This window comes from Clavelina lepadiformis, chromosome 4 (assembly GCF_947623445.1).
Source record: "Clavelina lepadiformis chromosome 4, kaClaLepa1.1, whole genome shotgun sequence".
In the NCBI taxonomy this organism is placed as follows: Eukaryota; Metazoa; Chordata; class Ascidiacea; order Aplousobranchia; family Clavelinidae; genus Clavelina; species Clavelina lepadiformis.
This window is the reverse complement of record NC_135243.1, coordinates 23,538,996-23,560,370: the sequence shown is the minus strand read 5'-3', so window position 1 is coordinate 23,560,370 and position 21,375 is coordinate 23,538,996. Positions and strand designations below refer to the sequence as shown.

Here is a 21,375-nt window from a genome sequence, read left to right as displayed (position 1 = left end):
AATAGTGGGAACATGCACAACTTTACCCACCAGATCTAACTTGTTTGCAACTCGCCGCAGTTGCAAGTTTACATTGTTCACTTAAAAAGCGGTGTTTTTTATTTGTGAGAAAGGATGTTGTAGACTTCTGGAATGTATAAGTTTCAAGAATTAATCCCGTTAACTTTCTTCAAATAAGTCAGTGTCAGTCAGGTTTGCAACAAAGTCTATATTGATTACTAAGATCAACACTAATAAAAGATATCAAGAAACGATGACCCACTAACTTTTCCTCAGATGTTACATCACTCTTGCCCAAGCATTGGGAATGAGCATGGGGGGAGCACCGGCTGGTCCTGCGGGAACCGGAAAAACCGAGACGACCAAGGACATGGGGAAATGTCTCGGAAAATATGTGGTCGTCTTCAACTGCTCGGATCAGATGGACTACAGAGGATTAGGTCGTATCTACAAAGGTTAGAATGAGGATAAATTGGACCATTTGGTGTCGAAACTTAACGTTCATGAAGTAATGCACAGGCTTTAAACAGCGTGAGCTATGGTTCCACAGTAATTTGAACGAAATAAATCACTTAAAAACCTGTTTCCGACTTCTTTAAAAAATTCTTTCCATACCGTTGCACCTCTCTTTAACCCCTTGCAAATACATAGCCACGTCACCAGCCGATAAGTCCTAAGCCCTAAGCTAAGGTATAACCCCTTCGCCATGTATTAAGAACAATTTTTCGATTTCCCAATCATTTTCTTTTATTGGGTTTATTATTCTAATTAATTATTATCATTGTCTGTGATTCCATTTCATAATTTTCGTGAATTGTAGGTCTCGCCCAGTCCGGTTCTTGGGGATGTTTCGACGAATTTAACCGAATCGAACTCCCTGTGCTTTCTGTGGCCGCCCAACAAATCTCCATCGTCCTACAGGCGAAGAAGATGAAGAAACGTCAGTTCATTTTCACTGATGGAGATGTTGTGGACTTGGACAAGGAATTCGGCATCTTTTTAACCATGGTTAGGACCTTTACAGCTGCTGAATTATGCTTACAGAGTACTTTTTGTACGGGGCCCAGCCTTCTCTTTCCAACACTGCTTGTGACATTGTAGCATTGCACGTCCATCCATCATTACGTTGTCAAACTTTATTTGGTTTCTGACGATTGACTTGACTCGTCTGATTCAGAGTAATGACTAATGGCATTTTTTACTGCACAAAGGCTGTATTACCACCATCGGTATTTCGTGTTTTATCCAGAATCCCGGTTACGCCGGCCGACAGGAACTTCCAGAAAACTTGAAGATCATTTTCCGTACGGTTGCCATGATGGTTCCGGATCGAAGCATCATCATCCGTGTCAAGCTCGCCGCTTGTGGTTTCATCGAGAACATCATGCTCTCCAAGAAATTTTACACTCTCTACAAACTCTGCGAAGAACAGCTTTCGAAGCAGGTGTGCGTTGTAACAAAGTGTCAATATTGTTTCTAAGTGCTGGTTGGTTAACATTGGTTATTATTACATTGGTTAATGATCAAACGTTGGTTGATAATGTCACTTTAAAACTTTTGCATCTTTACATGACTCAGTGACTCTGTCTAGGTCCACTACGATTTCGGTCTCCGCAACATCCTTTCCGTCCTGCGTACTCTCGGAGGAGTCAAGAGATCGAGTCCTGAAGATCCGGAGCCAACAATCGTGATGAGAGTGCTCCGAGACATGAACCTCTCCAAGCTGGTGGATGAGGATGAGCCTCTCTTCCTTTCCCTTATCAACGATCTCTTCCCAGGGATCCAACTGGATAAAGCAGGATACCCAGAGCTTGAAGCAGCCATTGAGAAGCAGGTAATCTTTTATCTTCTATCTTTGTGGAATTTCTACTGATTTAAAACATGTTTCAGTGGTTAGAACTGTTAACCTGTCAGATTTCTTTCAATCCTTTTTGATTCGGTTTAAGTCAACTCTTTTATCATTATGAAGCTGCTTTGCTTTATGGAGTAATATAACATCAAACAATGCTTTTTAAATATTCTAGTGAAAAATTTCATTTCACGTTTCTGTTTCGCATCAAAGTGTTTGCCTGAAAGGTTATTTTATGCAAAATTTCGTACTCTTCCGTTTCCTCTTGCGTGCCGTACTTGACAAGTTTTTACGCCGGTATCAAAGTGAGAGTTTAACCATCACCCCTAACCACAGGTGCAGGAAGCCGGTCTTATTCATCACCCACCCTGGGTGCTCAAAGTCATTCAGCTCTTCGAGACCCAGCGTGTACGTCACGGAATGATGGCACTGGGACCTAGCGGTGCAGGAAAGACCAAGTGTATCAACACACTCATGAAAGCAATGACCGATTGTGGGGAACCTCACAGGTTGCTTTCTTAGCTCATAAAACATTTGTTAAAATATGACAAAACAATGCAGTGTTTGTTGCTTTGTTAAAAGCGCTGCCGATGAGTTCAAAATTAACTTTTGTTAACTTGTTAGTTATTTTAAATTTGAAAACCAGGATTTCCAAGTGCTTTTTTTACTTTACTTTTCCTCTGTACCTTGTAATAGTTGCAGGTGTTTAAAGCGAACGTCATAGATACTTATAAACTTCGTTAAAATCTTTCTATTTGTCATCTTCAGGGAAATGCGAATGAACCCGAAGGCCATAACAGCACCTCAGATGTTCGGAACCCTTGACGTGGCAACCAACGATTGGACGGATGGAATCTTCTCTACGCTATGGAGACGAACGCACAAGGCCAAAAAGGTGTGACATCATAACGACGTAAAAATCCACCGCCCCTTTAGAATATTTCCTCTGTCTTTAGAAATTGTAATATTACTGATGTACGTTTATGCTATCATCCAGGGCGAACACATTTGGTTGGTCCTAGACGGTCCGGTAGACGCCATCTGGATTGAAAATTTGAACTCGGTGTTGGACGACAACAAGACCTTGACTCTTGCCAACGGCGATCGCATCCCCATGGCGCCGAATTGCAAGATCGTCTTTGAACCTCATAACATTGACAATGCTTCCCCCGCCACTGTGTCTAGAAACGGTGTCTATTGTTTAATTATTATGATTGATCATATACTATTACCTATAATCTGGTTACGATTACCTATCGCCTAGTTAGTTACAGCTGTTCATTCTCCTATTCTTAAGAGCGTGTGCCTTGAACCCCAGTTGTAGATGTTCAATAAACTTAAACAAGCTTTGCAATATTCTAATTCTAGGCATGGTCTTCATGAGCTCGTCTGTACTTAACTGGCAGCCAATACTGAAAGGGTGGCTACAGACTATTCCAATGCAACAGAGCGACATCTTATGGCAGATGTTTGACTCTATATTCCAGGCAAGATACCGACATTAGCATGTCCTGGCTATGTAGGTTAAGTAACAACGATGTTTCATTTTAAGTTCAATGCTTGATTTATTTTTAGGATTTGCTTAACTTCATGACAACGAAAACCTTCCCGAAGATGGCGCTGTTGGAGTGCATGTACACCAGACAAGCCATCGATCTGCTTCGAGGTTTGATGACTTTTTCCGGGAAGAGAGTTTGTCTTTGACATAAGTATTTCGCGTAGGGAGTAATTTATTACCATGATTAGCGCATCGCATTGACTCTGGTTTAGAATATGACCTTTAAAGTTAATTAAGAAGCTGTTAGGTGCATCCGTAGAAGGCATCCGTGGATGTAAAAGATAAGTTGATGATTTTTTTCATCCAGGTTTGATCCCGAGTCACGAGGAGCAAGGCAAGCAACCAAGCAAAGATCATCTGGAGAAAATCTTCTTCTTTGCGCTCATGTGGTCAATCGGAGCGATCATGGAGCTGGACGACAGAGCCAAGATGGAACAGTTCATCAGGGAAAAAGGTCCTCATCTTCAGATCCCACCAGTCAAAGATGACGAAACTATTTTCGAATACATGGTAGGGTTTGCAAAATTTCGAGTTTAAAATGCGTAGTTGAACGACAAGTTTACTCAAGTGCAACTTTTCAGGTAAATGACGAAGGCAATTGGGAGCATTGGAATGAGAGGGTCCCGAAATACAATTACCCGTCAGACTCGGTCCCGGATTACATGGGAATTCTTGTACCTAACGTTGACAATGTCCGTACAGATTTCATCATGCACACCATCATGAAACAGGTCTGTTCATTGGACTTTCCACACTCGTTACTTTTTTTTATCAACATTATAACAACATGGAATTCGTGATTTCAAGTTAAACGGCATCTTTTAGGTTTTAACCAAAAACTAACCCTGTTCCACAAAATTCAACAAACTTTTGTAACTTCATGTCCTACCACTTTACATAATGTTCAGGAAAAGTCACTTCTACTCATCGGAGAGCAAGGAACTGCTAAAACAGTGATGATAAAAGGCTACGCAAAACGATACGACCCGGAACGACAACTATTCAAAGCGCTCAACTTTAGTAGCGCCACCACGCCTAATATGTTTCAGGTACGCAAATATTTCTCTGTTCAAGATGCCTTTCACATTTAACTATAACGGTCTCTACCTGAATGCAATAGAACAACTGAACTGGACTCCAAATGTTTCTGGATTTTTGCGACTTTTTGTTGTTTTTTAAACCTGAGTTCCTTTACGTTGCACAGCGCACCATTGAGAGCTACGTAGACAAAAGAGTGGGAACCACGTATGGACCCCCGGCCGGAAGAAAGATGACCGTCTTTATCGACGACATTAATATGCCTATTGTTAACAACTGGGGTGACCAGGTATCGTAGTTTCTCATGTGTAATATCCCTTGGAAAAGTTATCAATCAATTAATGATCGAGTACTAACAATAATTATGGTAATTAGTTAGGCGGCAATCTTGAAGCTGTAAGATTCAACTGACGTTTAGTTAATGAGGTTTGTGCATGTTCTTTTAGATTACTAACGAGATCGTGAGACAATTGATGGCGACGAAGGGCTTCTACAGTATTGATAAACCCGGGGATTTCACAAGCATTGTTGATATTCAGTTTGTGGCTGCCATGATCCATCCAGGTATGGATTGATTTTTTCGTTGTTGGTTTTAACCTTGGTAATCTCAAATCTCTCTTTGCGTTGCCAAAATCTTCTCGACTATACTGGGATTTTCATTTAAGCCTTTTGCTCCTGTTAAGGTGGTGGTCGTAATGATATTCCTCAACGGTTGAAGCAACAACTCTGCATCTTCAATTGTACTCTTCCATCCAACAACTCAATTGATAAGATCTTCTCCACCATCGCGGAAGGATACTTTTGCAAAGAGCGTAAATTTGTTCCGGAGGTAAATCAACGGTTGCGATTTCAAACAAAACTTGTTGATAAAACTTCTGCCGTAGCTGGTTGCTGCGTGATTATTTATAATTTACACGAAAAACAAGTCTTATACGAGTTAGCCGGTGCCTTGAAATGTTAAGTTTGATGAAATAACTTAAATCGAATTTTACCGATTTAAACTTAATATTTTTCTCAAATCGTACGTGACAAGGGCACAAGTTCGTCATTTCCTCATTTCTATTTTAGGTTGTCTCATTGGCGCCACAGCTGGTGGGTCTGACACGCCGCTTGTGGCAAAGTACAAAGGGAAAGATGCTGCCGACACCGGCTAAGTTTCATTACATTTTTAACTTGAGAGATCTCAGTAGAATCTGGCAGGTTAGTTACTTCTGATTTTACTTCGATTGTCCTAATCCCTAATGACACAGTGGTTGAAAAAATGGTTTTTATTGACCTGTATCAATAATTGTAATATAATAATTGATTTCGTATCAAATACCATAATATCATCGAGATCGTATGCTGTTTCTGACCATATTTTTAATGCATTCTTTTGCTATATTCGTTTTCACAATATCTTTTGTTGCTGTAGGGCATTTTAGTTATCAATGGCGACATCTGCCGGTCAGAGGAAGTGTTACTTGGTTTGTGGAAGCACGAATGCCAGAGAGTTATTGCTGATCGTTTCACAAATCAACCTGATAAGGATTGGTTTACAAACACTTTAAACAAGGTTTGATGGTCTACGTCAATTGCATTACATTGCAATCACAGTGTTTAAAGGCGTATTAAGACAACTTATATAAGAAAACTCGTGATTGATTGGTTGGTAATAGGCAAAACGTTTTTTTTTCTTTGTTTGCTGAATAAAGAGAGACTGTGCAAAAGTAAAATTATGTGACAATGTTTACCTGTGATTGGATTTTTTATAGACTTTGGCGGAAACATTGCCCGACCTTGCTTCTAAACTTCCCGAAGAACCTTACTTCGTTGACTTTCTGCAAGAGGCGCCAGAGGCTACAGGTGAACAAGCAGCGATATTTACGGTAGCTTAAATGTTTCTTTGCTCTTCATGTGATAAATAACTGAGCTTTGTACATCTAAAGATTTATACAGACCTTTGGGTATGATTATGTAGCATCTGATTCACCAGGTGCAAAAGTAGTCTATCCACGGCATTTGTTTATATATTTGGATCTTTAAACTATCATTTTCCATCTTTTTCATCTTTCTACACATCAGGAGAAGAAGGAGAAGATGCTGACCTTGACGCTCCGAAGATTTACGAACCGATAGAATCCTTTAGTCAGTTGGAGGAGAAACTGAAAACCTTCCAGGAGCAATACAACGAAACGATCCGAGGATCGAAGATGGATCTCGTGTTCTTCAAGGTGAGAACGCAGCAATTTCAAGGAATCTTGGGAGTAGTTTTGAAGATCTGGCAAATCTTGTCTGGAGAATCCGTAATAGGCCGACAGGATTACAGCAGCCTGTGCTTTAATCTTGAAATCATGCTTCGTTTTTCGTTTTGTAGGACGCGATGGTGCATTTGGTCAAAATATCCCGCGTTATTCGAACGCCACGAGGCAACTCCCTATTGGTCGGTGTTGGAGGTTCCGGAAAGCAATCTCTGACGCGATTGGCCACTTATATTGCCGGTTACACTGCGTTCCAGATCACGTTGAGTAGAACTTACAACGTCAGCAACCTCATTGATGATTTAAAGGTGAAGGAAATCACTTGTTTATTATTTTTTAGAAACCATACTTATTAGATTGTTGAAAAGTTCTCAGTAATTAAATTTGTCGATTATATTAAAAATACATTGCTTTAAAGATGTTGTTTGAAAGTGCCATGAACGCGTAATAATGAGCATAGTTATTAAAAACATCAAATTGCTTCTTCTGAGTAAAAGAAAATACGAAAATGGTATGAAATGTAATTTGTATGGCAACAGCAGCGTATTCAATTTCGTTACACAGGAAAAGTGTCTTAGTCTTAATATTTTGTATTCAGAGATTTTAAGTCCAATAAATTATACCAGACTACGGTTTTAATATACTTAAAATCCGTGAAATGAAACAAGATAACGAGAAGAAAATAAAGCAGCATAGACACTAGACAACACTGAACATAACATTACCTGAACACTTTCTCAAACGGATAAACTAAACAGAACGACGAACGCAAGTAGAAACAGAAGCGAGACTAGCTTGGTAATTAAGGCTGGGCAGTGTAGGCAATGCGTAACACACGTGTTACCACGGACAAATAAGTCCGCAATTAAGATAGTAACCACTATATAAGGACAGAATTATTGAACAAATTTCGCAAAAAGATGCAAAGTTTTGAACTGTATTAAAGATGTGAAACCGTATTTTGCAGATCTTGTACAGAACCGCAGGGAAGGACGGCAAGGGAGTGTCGTTTATCTTCACCGACAACGAGATCAAGGATGAAGCTTTCCTCGAGTACATGAACAACGTCCTTGCGTCCGGAGAGGCAAGTTATGAGATGGGATTTTGTTCAGTGGACCTGGTGGACAGTTTTAATTTCGGGCAGTACGATACAAAAAATTAAAAAACCAAAATTAAAAATGTGTGGCAATTGAAATCTGCGCAACGGTTTGCTCGCTAACCGGGGCTCGAACGATGATAATTATCATAATGATGAATTATAATTCATGGCTGAGTTTACTTCGTGCGAAGACTTTCCTCAGTCCGAGGATAAAGATTATCACAACATTCATCATATTTATGAAAAAGTTGGGCTTTTGCAACGCTTTTATGCTCACACTTCAGCACTTTTTGCATTTTACCTGCTGTGACGTCAAAGGAAGTGGGCTTGATTCATGTTGCCCAATATACCATTCAACCAAATTAAAATCATGTAAAATATTTTTGCTTTATACGTTATGTTATGCCATTTACAGGTATCCAACCTCTTTGCCAGAGATGAAATCGACGAGATAACCCAAGAGTTAGTTCCGGTGATGAAAGCTGAATACCCACGTCGCCCTCCCACCAATGAGAACTTATACGAGTACTTCCTGTCACGTGTCCGAGCTAATTTGCATGTCGTGCTTTGTTTCTCTCCGGTTGGTGAAAAGTTCCAAAGCAGGGCCCTGAAGTTTCCAGGTATAATTGGGGTTTTATGGATTTCCATGGCTTAAGTCTGCTAAGCGACGGTATAGGTTTGAAACTTATTTATCACCTGTGCCTTCTACAAATCTCAGGCAAACTACCAGGAAATAATTTGACTGCTTGATAAATTTTCATTGGTCCTTTCTCTTTAAAAACGCAATTATCTAACCGTTACCTAATCACTTTTTACTTAATTTATTTCCTTTTCATAGCTTAAAGTGATTGATTAATTATTATTTACTGTAATTTGCATCATAGCTTTGATATCCGGGTGTACCATGGACTGGTTCCTAAGGTGGCCCAGAGATGCCCTAATCCAAGTGGCCCAATACTTTCTTGCCACTTTCCCGATAGAGTGCGCCACTGAGACCAAAGCGAGTTTGGTTCAGGTAAAAAGGAATATTCACAATACCATTGAAAATTTACTGCCGTGAATCCGTCCCTAAACAGAAATGGCAAAAAATCGCATTGAATTGTTTAAAAAATTTCTCTACCAGGTCATGGGAACAGTCCAGGATGTTGTCGCCGAAACATGCGTCGAGTATTTTGAAAGATATCGACGCGCTTGTCACGTGACACCCAAGTCCTACCTTTCCTTTCTTTCCGGTTACAAAACTATTTACAAGTAAGTGGAGTAAATTGCGATTGTAGTTCTGTGCGTCCTACGCAGCTTAATAGTTCACTTATCACGCTTTCTACTTGCCTGACTGCTTTTGCGAAACGTTTTCTTTTTTCAAAAACTCCTTTGTTGCTTCATTGTTGTTGAACAAAACTACATTGTTGTTCAACAAAACTCCTTTGTTGTGCGAACAAAACTTTAGAGGAAAGTTGGACGAAATTTCGATACTTTCGTCTCGTATGAAAACTGGTCTGGCGAAACTGATTGAAGCCGAGAAGTCGGTAAGCGAATTGTCGAAAGAACTCGCCGTTAAAGAGAAGGATTTGGCGGTGGCATCAAAAGAAGCCGATGAGGTTAAACTCGTTTATTGTTGTTGATGTCACGGCATAGAAATCACAAAGTTTGCAAAACATAAATAACTACCCATGACACATTTGTTGTATATTTGACAAATATCATGATTTTTTGCGAACATGCACATAAATGTTTGCTGCGCCCCGGCACAAATTTTTATAAGCAAAGTAATACAGTAGATTTTGTTCCTGTTTCACACTTAAACTATCAACCCAGGTGCTAAAAATTGTGGCGACGAAGACCAGCGCGGCCGAGAAAGTGAAGGTGGAGGTCCAGAAGGTAAAAGATAAAGCCCAGGCGATTGTGGACAGCATCGCCATCGATAAAGCGTCGGCTGAAAAGAAACTCGAAGCGGCCAGACCAGCATTGGAAGCTGCAGAATCAGCTTTGCAGGTCAGTTTTTTTATCATTTGGTTGAATTTTACTTTTCCTTGAAAAGTTTTTTGGATCGATTTTTTCGTGTCGCTTCTTGTTACAATATTAAGATGTCGTGATGTTGATAGATTTTTTATTACGTGCAATGGTTAAAATTGATAAAAAATTTCTAAAATGTTTCATTTGTTCAACTTGCAGACCATCAAACCGGCGGACATCGCCACCGTCAGAAAGCTCGGGAAACCCCCTCACTTGATAATGAGGATCATGGATTGCGTGTTAATCCTCTTCCAGAAAAGAGTTAATTCAGTTGAACAGGATCCGGAACGACCATGCGTCAGGCCGTCATGGTCTGAGGCTCTCAAAATGATGAACAATTCCGGTTTTCTTGCGTCTCTTCTCCATTTTTCCAAGGTGAGAATACAACTTGATGCACCATGTGGCCACACAGCAACAAAGTAATTACTGTAAAGAGACAAAACCGATTAAGAACAAAGTAAATATCACAACTCCACATAAACATGACAAAGCGCACTTCCTAACACAAAGAACAGTATGAAGACAAATCCAATTAAACACATCATCAAAATCCGCTAAAAATCGCAAATAAATGAAACCAATACATGAGACAGGACACTTCGAGAATCAGGAGCTAAAATCTTAAACTTCCCACCTTCATAGGACTCTATCAACGAGGAGACCGTAGAGCTTCTCGCTCCCTACCTTGACATGGACGATTACCACCTCGAGTCGGCGAAGAAAGTCTGCGGGAATGTGGCCGGTCTATGCTCGTGGACACAAGCCATGTCCTTCTTCTACGGCATCAACAAGGAGGTTTTGCCGTTAAAGGTTAGACTTTGCAAAGCTAGTGGACTTTGAAAGCTATTTGACTTGAAACGAACCGAGTCACACCATTTCATTATGACGTGCGGTGACCATATAATTAAATTCTATTAGGTCACAAAGATGTAATGGTGACGAAATAATACCTTTAGGCGAACTTGGTCGTGCAAGCAGCAAGGTTAGAGAAGGCGACAACAGAACTAAACGATGCACAGGCGACTTTGGACGAAAAAGAGGCGGAACTCCAGGAGGTGCAAGCTCAGTACGACAAGGCCATGTCCCACAAGCAAGCTTTGATCGATGACGCCGAAGCCTGTAAGAGGAAAATGGTGAACGCCAGTGCGCTGATCGAGGGTTTGGGCGGAGAAAAGGTGACATGACGTCATTGTTTGTTGATAAACTCCGTAAAGTAAAAACTTAACGCTGTATATAAACCGAAGGAGTGGACAAACGCTGTGTGAGCAGCTGTAGCTTAACTGCTGTAAGCGTGAGCAAGCGATTTCGTTCGTAGCTGTAAACCCAGAATATATCCTACGTCTTTGATTAAACTAAAAACGGGGCCTAATGTTCGACGACTTACCGTGATGCTCATTTGTAGATTCGTTGGACGGCTGCCGGAAAGATCTTCCAGGAGCAAATTAACAGACTTGTTGGTGATGTCTTGCTCGCCACCGGATTCTTGTCTTACTCCGGACCCTTCAACCAGGACTTCCGCAACCTCCTCCAGAAATCATGGAAGAAAGAGATGTCTTCTAATAAAATCCCTTTCTCCGATGTGAGACTCTTCGTTTCTATACTTTTGAATCGTGATTATTAATATACTACTTTAGTATATTACTACGTTGTGTTGGGCGTCATGTTTATCGTCTTTTGATGTTCTTTAGGACATTAATTTGATTTCTATGTTGGTGGACAACGCTACCATTGGCGAGTGGAACCTTCAAGGACTTCCCAACGATGATCTGTCACTCCAGAACGGTATCATCGTTACCAGGGCAACTAGATATCCCTTGCTAATTGACCCACAAGGTCAAGGCAAGATTTGGGGGAAGAACAAGGAAAAGTCGAATGAGCTGCAGGTTGGTGATTTCCATTTCAATTTCATTTCATTTCTATTTTTTTATTCTAAAGCGAACAATTTCATTGGCCACGTCTGTTCCAAGACTGTTTACTTGACCAACGTGGGATAGTGTGTTTTATTTATGGTTTAATTTGTTGGTTTATCAGTTTTAGTTCTTCTAATTTTCGGTTATGATCGTGTTTGTATGTTGTTTTATTTAGACCGATGATGCATAGCCGTATATTTCTGTTTTACTGTAAATCGAGCAAACCGTTTCCAGACCCAGCAGTCGTTTGCCTCTTACCGACCGCTGTTAAGTGCTGACGCAGGGTTTCTCTAAACGTTTATTTATTAGTCTTTATCCTTTAAAATTCATTCAGTCTGTTACATTTGCTTTGCTTGTTTGGGTCACTTCTTCTTTGCGATATTTATTTTAAATTCCGAGCTAAATTTAGAACTACCACTGGCGTAGTTTTTAATTATTTTGTTGTTTTTACAAAGCTACAGTTTAATAGAAATAGTTTTAAGAACTTGTTTTAATCTGTAACATCAACGTTCAGCAGATTGATTTTCGTGTCTTCGGTCTACAGGTGACTACGTTAAATCACAAATACTTCCGGACTCATCTGGAAGATGCTTTATCTCTTGGTCGTCCTCTTCTCATCGAGGATGTTGGCGAAGAGCTTGATCCGGCTCTTGACAACGTCTTAGAACAGAACTTCATCAAATCCGGATCGACCTTTAAGGTAATTTCTTCTCAAGACGCTGGAAGAGTTGAAATAAAAGCATTTTGCGTTCGAATGAAAATAGAATTTCACTTAAACTGTTAATGTGTTCAAAATGAAATTGATACGAAGCCAAATGAATTCTAAGAACACGGACTGAGTATGTTTGTGTGAATTTACTGCTTTGTCCTTCTGAAGGAATTTAAGAATCTGATTCAATTGTTTATGATGAAGCGCATCTCACATAAAGACGACAATTTATCTCCAGGTTAAAGTGGGAGACAAGGAAGTGGATGTAATGAAGGGATTCAAACTCTACATCACGACCAAGCTCGCCAATCCGGTTTACACTCCTGAGATTTATGCTCGGACATCAATCATCGATTTCACTGTGACTATGAAAGGCTTGGAAGATCAGTTGCTCGGTCGAGTCATTTTGACGGAGAAACAGGTTGGACAAAATTTATTTAGAAATCAATTAATTGTCTTCGTTTAGTTATTTATCCAGCTCGTTACTAATCGTTAATTCACCTTTATAAATTCTTGGTTGTGCTGATATTTAATGCTTATTTTTTAATAATATTTTCTTTTTTCTTTTTTTCATTGTAATGTTTGAGTTATGATAATTTTTTTTTCTCTGTACCTCTTTCATAATTTTATTTAATACTTTAAACTGTTTTTCTGTTATATTTCAAGATTACTTTCATTCCATTACGCATTTTACTTTCCTGCCTGCTACCGAAAAAAGACTTCAATTAAACATGCTTAACCGGTTTTAGGGAAAAGTTTTAACGTTTAAGTGTAGTAAGATTATGCAAAACGAAACGGTTTCATATAAAGAACGGTTGCGTTGTAGGAGCTGGAGTCGGAGAGAGTCGCTTTGATGGAAGAGGTCACTGCCAACAAGAGGAAGATGCAGGAACTTGAGGACAACCTCTTGTTTCGGCTCACCTCCACTGAGGGCTCCCTTGTTGAAGACGAATCACTCATTCAAGTGTTGAAGGTGAACACGTGTGAAAATAAACTCGGTCAATATTTTAAAACGCGGTTTTACGCATAAGCTCTCATCTGCCATCAAGTGTCAATGGTGGTGGTGGTGGTGGGTAAATGCAACGGAAGAGTTTTAACGGAAAATTGAGTAAACGTTTTAATAAAATTAACGGCCATCTTTTTAAATCTCTTCTCGTGTTGTCATCCAGACCACCAAGATCACGGCGGAGGAAGTGAGTGAGAAGTTGACCATCGCAGCGGACACTGAAGTGAAGATCAACACTGCACGGGAAGAGTTTCGTCCTGTGGCCACCAGAGGATCAATCCTCTACTTCCTCATCGTTGAAATGAGCTTGGTCAACGTCATGTACCAGGTAACGACTGCTTTTTTTTGAAGCAGATGCAAGCAAGTGGTTCTCAACCGGGGTGCCGCAAGTTATTGCGCACTAATTACTAGCCCGGGAGAACGGCTGCGAAAATTATTTTTATTTAATGCAGAAACTTTTTGGTTTGACTGTGGGTGCCGCCAAATCTTTTGGTTGTTTGCAGGGTGCCGTAAGCCAAAAAAAATTGACAACCACTGCTTTATATCGTCAAAGACTTTCGACGTTTTCAGTTCAATTTGTTAGACGTCTCTAAAACTTGTTTTGTTTAATCAGTTGTGTGTTAAGTAACTGGAGTCAATTAGTTGGAATAGCCAGTCTGTCAAATATTATCTATTATGTCAATCAAATGTAGATTATAAATAAAATAAACCGTATTTATGTCCATTAAAATTTTAATCAGACCTCCCTTCGTCAATTCCTACATATTTTCGACTTGTCTTTGGCGCGATCTGCGAAATCCCCGATTCCAAATAAGCGGATTCAAAACATTATTGAGTACCTGACCTTTGAAGTCTTCCGCTACACCACAAGGGGTTTGTACGAGGAGCACAAATTCTTGTACGTCCTTCTCCTCACCTTGAAGATTGCGCTCAACATGGGCCAGATCACTCACACCGAGTTTCAAACTTTCATTAAAGGTTTGTTGGATTTTCGGCTTCCGTTTAGCTTTACTAGTTCCACCTAGTTCTTTCAAAACAAAGAAAGATCGATAAAATGTCGATCTTGTTTTATCTTTTTGAAACAACTAGGTGGCGCCAGCTTGGACTTGAACACTTGTGAACCGAAACCGAAGAAGTGGATCTTGGACATGACTTGGCTTAACCTGGTCCAACTCAGCAAGCTGCCACAGTTCTCACAAGTTCTCAACCAGATCAGCAGAAATGATAAAGTAAGAACTGATAGTTTATGAGTTATATTATTATGTCGTTACAGACAAGTCAGTTGAGAAACGAAGAAAGAAGAAAGCTACTAGGTTTAGTTTGCAAACCACAAAATGATCGCTTAATCTTGTATCACTAGGCCTGGAAAGCTTGGTTTGACGAAGCTGCTCCTGAGGAATCGACTATTCCCGACGGTTACAGCTCCTCACTGGACACATTTAGAAAGCTCCTGCTCATCAGAGCTTGGTGTCCGGACCGTATCACAGCTCAGGTGCATTTGCAGCGTACAGAGGAGTTTTTCATTCATTACGTCATACCTGAGATAGCTCTTACATTGTTGAACCATTGTTTCATTCGAATACTCATTCTTATTATCTCAGGCTCGTCACTTCATCGCAGCCACGATGGGCGAGAGATACGCGGAGGCTGTTCTTCTGGACTATGAAAGTATGTTGCAGGAGTCAGAGAAAACAGGTCCAATGATCTGCTTCCTCACAATGGGATCTGATCCTACCGATAACATTGAAAGACTTGCAAGAGGAAAAGGAATCCGTAAGTGTCCTGCCAAATTCTTATCTTTATCTTATCATATTCCAATATCTAATCGTATTATTCATAAACTGTGTCATGATTTCGTTTTTGGTAATACTGTTCAAGCGTTATTTACAGTATAATAAACCTAAATCATCAAACCTGAATCAACATGGTCACTGTCTCTGCAATGTCTTCTATTTATCGTTTAACTTTTAATCATCTCGGCTTTGTGACTCGTGCTTGCGTAACAATGTCTGTTCTGCTTTTTTCCAGCATGTCGTGCGATTTCCATGGGCCAGGGTCAAGAAGTCCACGCCAGACGTCTTTTGTTGCAGAGCTTTGGAGATGGCGGTTGGTTACTTTTGCAGAACTGCCATCTGGGGTTGGCATATATGGAAGAATTGCTTGAACAGGTCTGGCAAAAGTTTCAGCACCGACGCTCCATTTTCATTCATAAGCTCTTCAATTTTGATGCTATTTTGATGTTTTTAGCTTCAAACCAACGACAGCATCCACGAACGGTTCAGGACCTGGATCACCGCCGAAGTCCATCCGAAGTTCCCCATCAATTTGCTTCAATCTTCCATCAAATATACCAACGAACCTCCTCAGGGTATCAAGGCTGGTCTCAAGAGAACTTACTCTGCACTGACACAGGTGAAAATGAAAATATTTTAATTTTATCCAGTGTTTAGAGGAATGTTCTTTTTACTTAAAGTTTAATAAATTTAATAAATTTAATATTTAACGATTTAAATAAAATTTAATTAATAACTAACCAACAATCAAGTAAATGACGTAACTTAATAAATCACCGATTACGGATCGCAGTGTTAGAATATTTTGTCTTTGCTTTTACATAAACATAAATCGCTCAGTGGGTTGTTTGTTTCGTGATTTACGTTTTGTTGTTTCTTTGTTCGTTCAGGATTTCCTTGATATATCCAACATGCCACAGTGGAAACCGATGTTATTCAACGTCGCCTTTCTGTATACGACCGTCCAGGAAAGACGCAAGTTCGGTCCTCTTGGATGGAACATTCCTTACGAGTTTAACCAGGCCGACTTCACAAGCAGTGTCCAGTTCGTCCAGAACCATCTCGATGACCTTGATATTAAGAAGGTGAAGGCGACTTACTTGAGTTTTTGGGTTAAATGTGTTTATTTTCTTTTTCTGACCGAATCAGCATGATTCAGATTATGAAATTGCGATTCGGAAACTAAATGATTTAGCTAAGTTCGAATTTGGTTTCACTTTTAAACAACTGTTAAGATAACTTATAAACGAAACGTAACTACGGTCACCGTTGTAGTAACACACAACGTATCGATATGAGAGGTGACAGCGGTACGCGCGGTTCAAACATGATTCATGATACTTCCATAATAGAGATGTTTGTTTCACTTTTAAACCAACGGTAGCTTAGAGACACTTCACTTAGCACAGCAATAACATGGACTCTCATGATACAGGGCGTCTCCTGGAACACAGTCCGATACATGTTGGGAGAAATTCAGTTCGGTGGAAGAGTTACTGATGATCTTGACAAGCATCTTCTCAACACTTACTGTAAGGTCTGGTTTGGCGAGCATATCTTCAGCGATAAGTTTCAATTTTACAAGGGTGAGTATCCAACGTTTTTTTACCATTAGAACTACGGCAATAAAACTTACAGAAATATCCTTCTTGTATCAGCTGTAAGGCAATTTATGGAACAGAACTGGAATAACCTCGTCGTACTTATTAATGTTATTTGTGAAACTATTTACAGGCTACAACATACCAAAAGGCAAGACAATAGCCGAGTATCATTCGTACATCGACAACCTCCCCCTGGTGGACACCCCTGAGGTTATGGGACTTCACCCTAACGCGGATATCACATACCAGGTGGGAAATTTACTTGAAATCATAGTTGCAAAATGATTTTATGCTTCCTTTTTTTTCAGTTTTCGTTTTTTTACCTTTAGTAGTTTTATCTTTCATTCGACATTTTTCGCGCCCCTCAATATGTTGAGAGAACAGGGCTGATGTGTTGACTTATCTTAAACTTGAAAACTTCGTTCTAAAGTGTAAAAGTGATCAATTTCAAAGCTAGTTTTAACTTTAAATCTTACAGATCAGTTTTTGCTTTTCTTCATAGGCTTAGAAAAGTCGTACGTTAATTTCGTATCCTGATCTATTTCTATCTTGTTTTTAGACAAATTTTGCCAATATTGCCCTAAGCACTATCGTCAGCATTCAACCCAAAGAGTCGAGCGGAGGCGGCGGCGAAACTCGAGAAAGCTTCGTCTTCAGACAAGCAGACGAGATGCTTGAGAAGCTCCCTAACAATTTTCTTCCTCACGAGGTGAAAGAAAATTTTCTATTTGTGGCTAACTTTTGACCTGTATTTTATTAACGCTGTTAAAAAAGTTGAATTTACGACTGAAACTAAGTGGTTTAAGCGAAAAACGAGTTACAACGAAGCAAACGAAAGCTAATAAGGGACTCTCCCGTCTCATCCATTTCAGTTCACATTTCTACAATGGTTTGAATACAAGGTTTCATTTTACGCTTTACCCCAAGTTGTTTAGTTCGATCTTAAGCGATTATGTTAATCATGGAAAACCGTTTATGACCATTTGTGTGATGTCCACAATAATTTGGATAGATGTCACGCTATTGTTACATGTAATATAGAAATTTGGACAAATTAGGACCGCATGAAAAGTATCAGTATTTCAGTTCAATTGTTCTTAAATAGAAGCGTTCCTAAAAGTGATTTTACCATCGAGTTTGTTTCTTTGCGGTTTTAATTACAAGAAAAATTTTCACGAAAAACTCTTCATCTTTGTCGCTTCATCATCAGGTGAAGGCTCGTCTTCAGAAGATGGGAGCGATCCAGCCGATGAACATCTTTCTACGTCAGGAGCTGGATCGGATGCAGCGAGTCATCTCGCTGGTGAGGACGACCTTGGTTGACCTTAAGCTCGCCATCGACGGAACTATCATCATGAGCGAAAACCTCAGGGACGCTCTGGATCAAATGTACGATGCCAGGATTCCCAACCTCTGGAAGAAGGTGAGGGTTTCTTGTGTCTTTTTACTTCGCTTTGTACTTTATATACCTTGTGGATTGTGACAATTTAAGCCATTGTTTTACAAGTGACAAGTTTAACTAGTAAAAACTTTTAGCATATGAAGAAGTTTTGCAGTGTATTTCAACTTTGCTTTCAATGATATAGGTGTCCGAATTTTAGTTGTATTATAAATTTTATCTTGAATACTCTTTAAGTCTTTATCTTTTTTAGTGATTTTAACCAGCAAGCTGCTTCATGCGCTGTGTAACGAAAGAAAAACGAAATAATGTGTCTTTTACATTCCTCGTTCAGATCTCGTGGGAGTCATCCACGTTGGGATTCTGGTTCACTGAACTTCTCGAGCGCCACACTCAGTTCTACAGCTGGATCTTCGACGGACGCCCCAATCAATTCTGGATGACAGGATTCTTCAACCCTCAGGTGCGTTAGAATCGTAGAAAGATCCCGAGCAGCATCTCCCTCTATCTTTAATCCTTCCTCCTCATCATTTGATCTTCCTCCAGGGTTTCCTCACCGCCATGAGACAGGAGGTGACCAGAGCCCACACCGCCAAGGGATGGGCGCTCGACGGCGTCGTGCTCTATAATGACGTCACAAAGATGATGAAGGAAGATATAACAGCACCTCCACCAGTAGAAATCGGTAAGTTTAAAGGTTCAAAACACGGATTAAAGCAAAACCAACATAATACAGATGTTTTGTTAGCTGAGGAAGTGGCGACAAAATAAGGCAAAATACCGGTGAATTCGTGCTTTTGTTTTCAGCTAGAGTAATTCGAAGTGAAGAAAACAAATTACTTTACATCTAAATTGTTTATGCAGGGATTGTACCAATCTATTGATACTTTCTTTCCAGGTGGCGTCTATGTGTATGGTATGTTTCTCGATGGCGCCGGATGGGACAGACGAAACGTTAAATTGGTGGAGCCACAACCGAAAGTCCTCTTCACAACAATGCCCGTTGTCCATGTTTACGCCATTAACACGGCGGCGCCTAGCAAAGATGACAAGAAGGGCGCCATGAATTTGTTTCATTGCCCGGTGTACAAGAAGCCACGCCGCACAGATCTCACCTATGTCTTCCCATTGCTTCTTCGCACAGTGCAACCTCCGGAACACTGGACTCTCCGAGGCGTCGCCATCCTGTGCGACACCAAGTAGTTTTCGATTTTTCAGTTTTGTTCAAGGGTGGTTTTCGATTTCCGTAGGATGTTTTGTGTCAAGCTGTAGTTGTATTAACCTATTGTTTATCGCCTTACGTATATGGGTTGTACGGTTTTGGTTCCTGAAAGTATTTTAGTTGAAACACGCACTTTACTACCGTTGTTGACATATTGTATATAATGATGATATATTAGAGATTGGTTTGAAAACGATTTGAAAATAAAGATGATTGGATGATATTTGAGTTCGATATTTCCCGGTTTGAGAAAAAACATCCAAGCGCTGGATGCAAAAAGTGAATAATCGGTTAGTTTATGATTGTGTTAAGATGATGAATAAACATCCCAGCCAGTTAATGTGCCTCTCGCTTTCTCTAAGCCTTGAGTCACACTTGAGAGTAGTTGATATTTATAACTAAAAACTATACACGAAATAGGTGTTAACTGATACTACAAACGCACTTTAAGAGCAGAGAACAGAAGACTTACCACTGACTGCAACACAATAGTCGTCCGAGGTTAAATAATAATAGACAATGTGCCAGATACAGGTGCGATATAGGGGAAGGTGGGGTAAAGCGGACCAACGGAGTAAAGTGGCACTCCCCTCTTATTTTCTTAATAAAGTTTTTTAACCGGGCGGATACCACTAAGTTTAGTGAAGCCGCGGTTTCCGCGGTATCTGGCAACAGCAGTAAAACAAGTTCATCGAAAAAGCGTTCTATGAAGAAAGCTAAGGTTTCCAGGTCATCAACGCAGCAGAAAGACACAATCGATGAAAGTGATAACAACGTAGATGCAGAATGCGAGAATGATGGTTGGATCCAGTGCTCCAAATGCATGCGATGGGCGCATGAAGCCTGCTCTGGGTGTAATGAAGAGGATGACAACTTTATTTGTGAATTATGTTTTTAAAAATTGATGGTGAACTGCAATTACTTTCATAACTACTTCGCTTATGATGACAATTTTTAAATAAATTGATTGTGATGTGGAACAAATTTCCTTGTTTACTCAAAACTTACGGTGGTCCACTTTACCCCACACATGAAGTGGCCTATTGGAGGTGCTTTTAAATCAAAAAAATTTTATGTAAGAAAGCCAGCAATCAATAAAAGGGCACTTCAAAAATTAGCGAAATACCTTAGAGTTAACTTTCAAAACAAACAAGTCAAATGTTTTGGTGAAATCAGTGAATTGTAACGATTTATGCCTTAGGTGGTCCGCTTTACCCCACCCTCCCCTAAACTTCCGAATAAAACCCTTTCTGTAATGCAACAATTTCATATCATGCATTCATTTCATTATTTGCTCTGACGAAGAACATAAGAAAGTTCGAAAGTAGTTTATCAACAAAATTATGCATCTGCCTGCATTTTGCTTGTTTCTAGCAACGTCATGGAACTTGAAGAGTATTTCGACGCTACCCGCTCTAGACTAAAATAGATGAAATCAGAAGCCCGTGAAAACAGAAAAATCACCAGACAACGAACCATACGCAAGGTACCGCCGAGCATACAATACAATAACGCAGATATATAATGCACATATCCATCATAAAAGCTAATAACTTAATAAGATAACTGAAATGAAGTCGCGGAACAGGTAACAAAACACGTGTTTGTTGCAATTGTAGGTCACAAGAGATAATTACGTTCCCTTTCATTAGCTTTGTTAAATCACAGATGGAGGTAAAATACATTTGTTTTCATCCATGACTTGAAATTTATTATTTTCGAGATAGAGTCAAGCCTTGCTGGTGGTGGGTTTTCCTTCAGTGTGCATGCTGACCAATACGTCTTCTATTAAGTTACCAGAATCTGTAAAAGTTTGACATCAAACACGAAAAACACCTTAGATAACTTGTCTATATAGTCTACAAACGCAAAAGAAAAAATAGAAAACAACTTAACTACAGACAATCATCTGAAAATCTTCAACAATACGTTGTT

The 21,375-nt window shown here is 39.8% G+C and overlaps 1 protein-coding gene across 1 annotated transcript in view; it reads left to right on the top strand.

Annotated features, from left to right (window-relative positions):
* The window catches only part of LOC143451532 (dynein axonemal heavy chain 5-like), a 38,239-nt gene extending 18,576 nt beyond the window's left edge, over positions 1–19,663 (top strand). Inside the window, exons 41-89 of the mRNA XM_076952150.1 lie at positions 277–455; positions 821–1,008; positions 1,250–1,444; positions 1,592–1,834; positions 2,186–2,358; positions 2,618–2,744; positions 2,847–3,039; positions 3,218–3,336; positions 3,425–3,515; positions 3,715–3,917; positions 3,989–4,138; positions 4,316–4,456; positions 4,612–4,734; positions 4,892–5,009; positions 5,129–5,274; positions 5,514–5,645; positions 5,860–6,000; positions 6,200–6,290; positions 6,510–6,658; positions 6,802–6,993; positions 7,653–7,769; positions 8,200–8,404; positions 8,669–8,799; positions 8,908–9,035; positions 9,232–9,382; positions 9,600–9,776; positions 9,957–10,172; positions 10,440–10,607; positions 10,754–10,972; positions 11,200–11,376; positions 11,486–11,680; positions 12,252–12,407; positions 12,655–12,837; positions 13,243–13,389; positions 13,586–13,750; positions 14,163–14,400; positions 14,512–14,651; positions 14,783–14,914; positions 15,024–15,195; positions 15,451–15,590; positions 15,670–15,834; positions 16,106–16,300; positions 16,651–16,801; positions 16,950–17,068; positions 17,379–17,528; positions 18,030–18,242; positions 18,553–18,681; positions 18,765–18,903; positions 19,117–19,663. Of these exons, the coding sequence (XP_076808265.1) occupies positions 277–455; positions 821–1,008; positions 1,250–1,444; positions 1,592–1,834; positions 2,186–2,358; positions 2,618–2,744; positions 2,847–3,039; positions 3,218–3,336; positions 3,425–3,515; positions 3,715–3,917; positions 3,989–4,138; positions 4,316–4,456; positions 4,612–4,734; positions 4,892–5,009; positions 5,129–5,274; positions 5,514–5,645; positions 5,860–6,000; positions 6,200–6,290; positions 6,510–6,658; positions 6,802–6,993; positions 7,653–7,769; positions 8,200–8,404; positions 8,669–8,799; positions 8,908–9,035; positions 9,232–9,382; positions 9,600–9,776; positions 9,957–10,172; positions 10,440–10,607; positions 10,754–10,972; positions 11,200–11,376; positions 11,486–11,680; positions 12,252–12,407; positions 12,655–12,837; positions 13,243–13,389; positions 13,586–13,750; positions 14,163–14,400; positions 14,512–14,651; positions 14,783–14,914; positions 15,024–15,195; positions 15,451–15,590; positions 15,670–15,834; positions 16,106–16,300; positions 16,651–16,801; positions 16,950–17,068; positions 17,379–17,528; positions 18,030–18,242; positions 18,553–18,681; positions 18,765–18,903; positions 19,117–19,421 (8,017 nt within the window). The 3' untranslated portion in view covers positions 19,422–19,663. The remainder of the gene's footprint in view (positions 1–276; positions 456–820; positions 1,009–1,249; positions 1,445–1,591; positions 1,835–2,185; positions 2,359–2,617; positions 2,745–2,846; positions 3,040–3,217; positions 3,337–3,424; positions 3,516–3,714; positions 3,918–3,988; positions 4,139–4,315; positions 4,457–4,611; positions 4,735–4,891; positions 5,010–5,128; positions 5,275–5,513; positions 5,646–5,859; positions 6,001–6,199; positions 6,291–6,509; positions 6,659–6,801; positions 6,994–7,652; positions 7,770–8,199; positions 8,405–8,668; positions 8,800–8,907; positions 9,036–9,231; positions 9,383–9,599; positions 9,777–9,956; positions 10,173–10,439; positions 10,608–10,753; positions 10,973–11,199; positions 11,377–11,485; positions 11,681–12,251; positions 12,408–12,654; positions 12,838–13,242; positions 13,390–13,585; positions 13,751–14,162; positions 14,401–14,511; positions 14,652–14,782; positions 14,915–15,023; positions 15,196–15,450; positions 15,591–15,669; positions 15,835–16,105; positions 16,301–16,650; positions 16,802–16,949; positions 17,069–17,378; positions 17,529–18,029; positions 18,243–18,552; positions 18,682–18,764; positions 18,904–19,116) is intronic.
* The last annotated feature ends 1,712 nt before the right edge of the window (positions 19,664–21,375 follow it).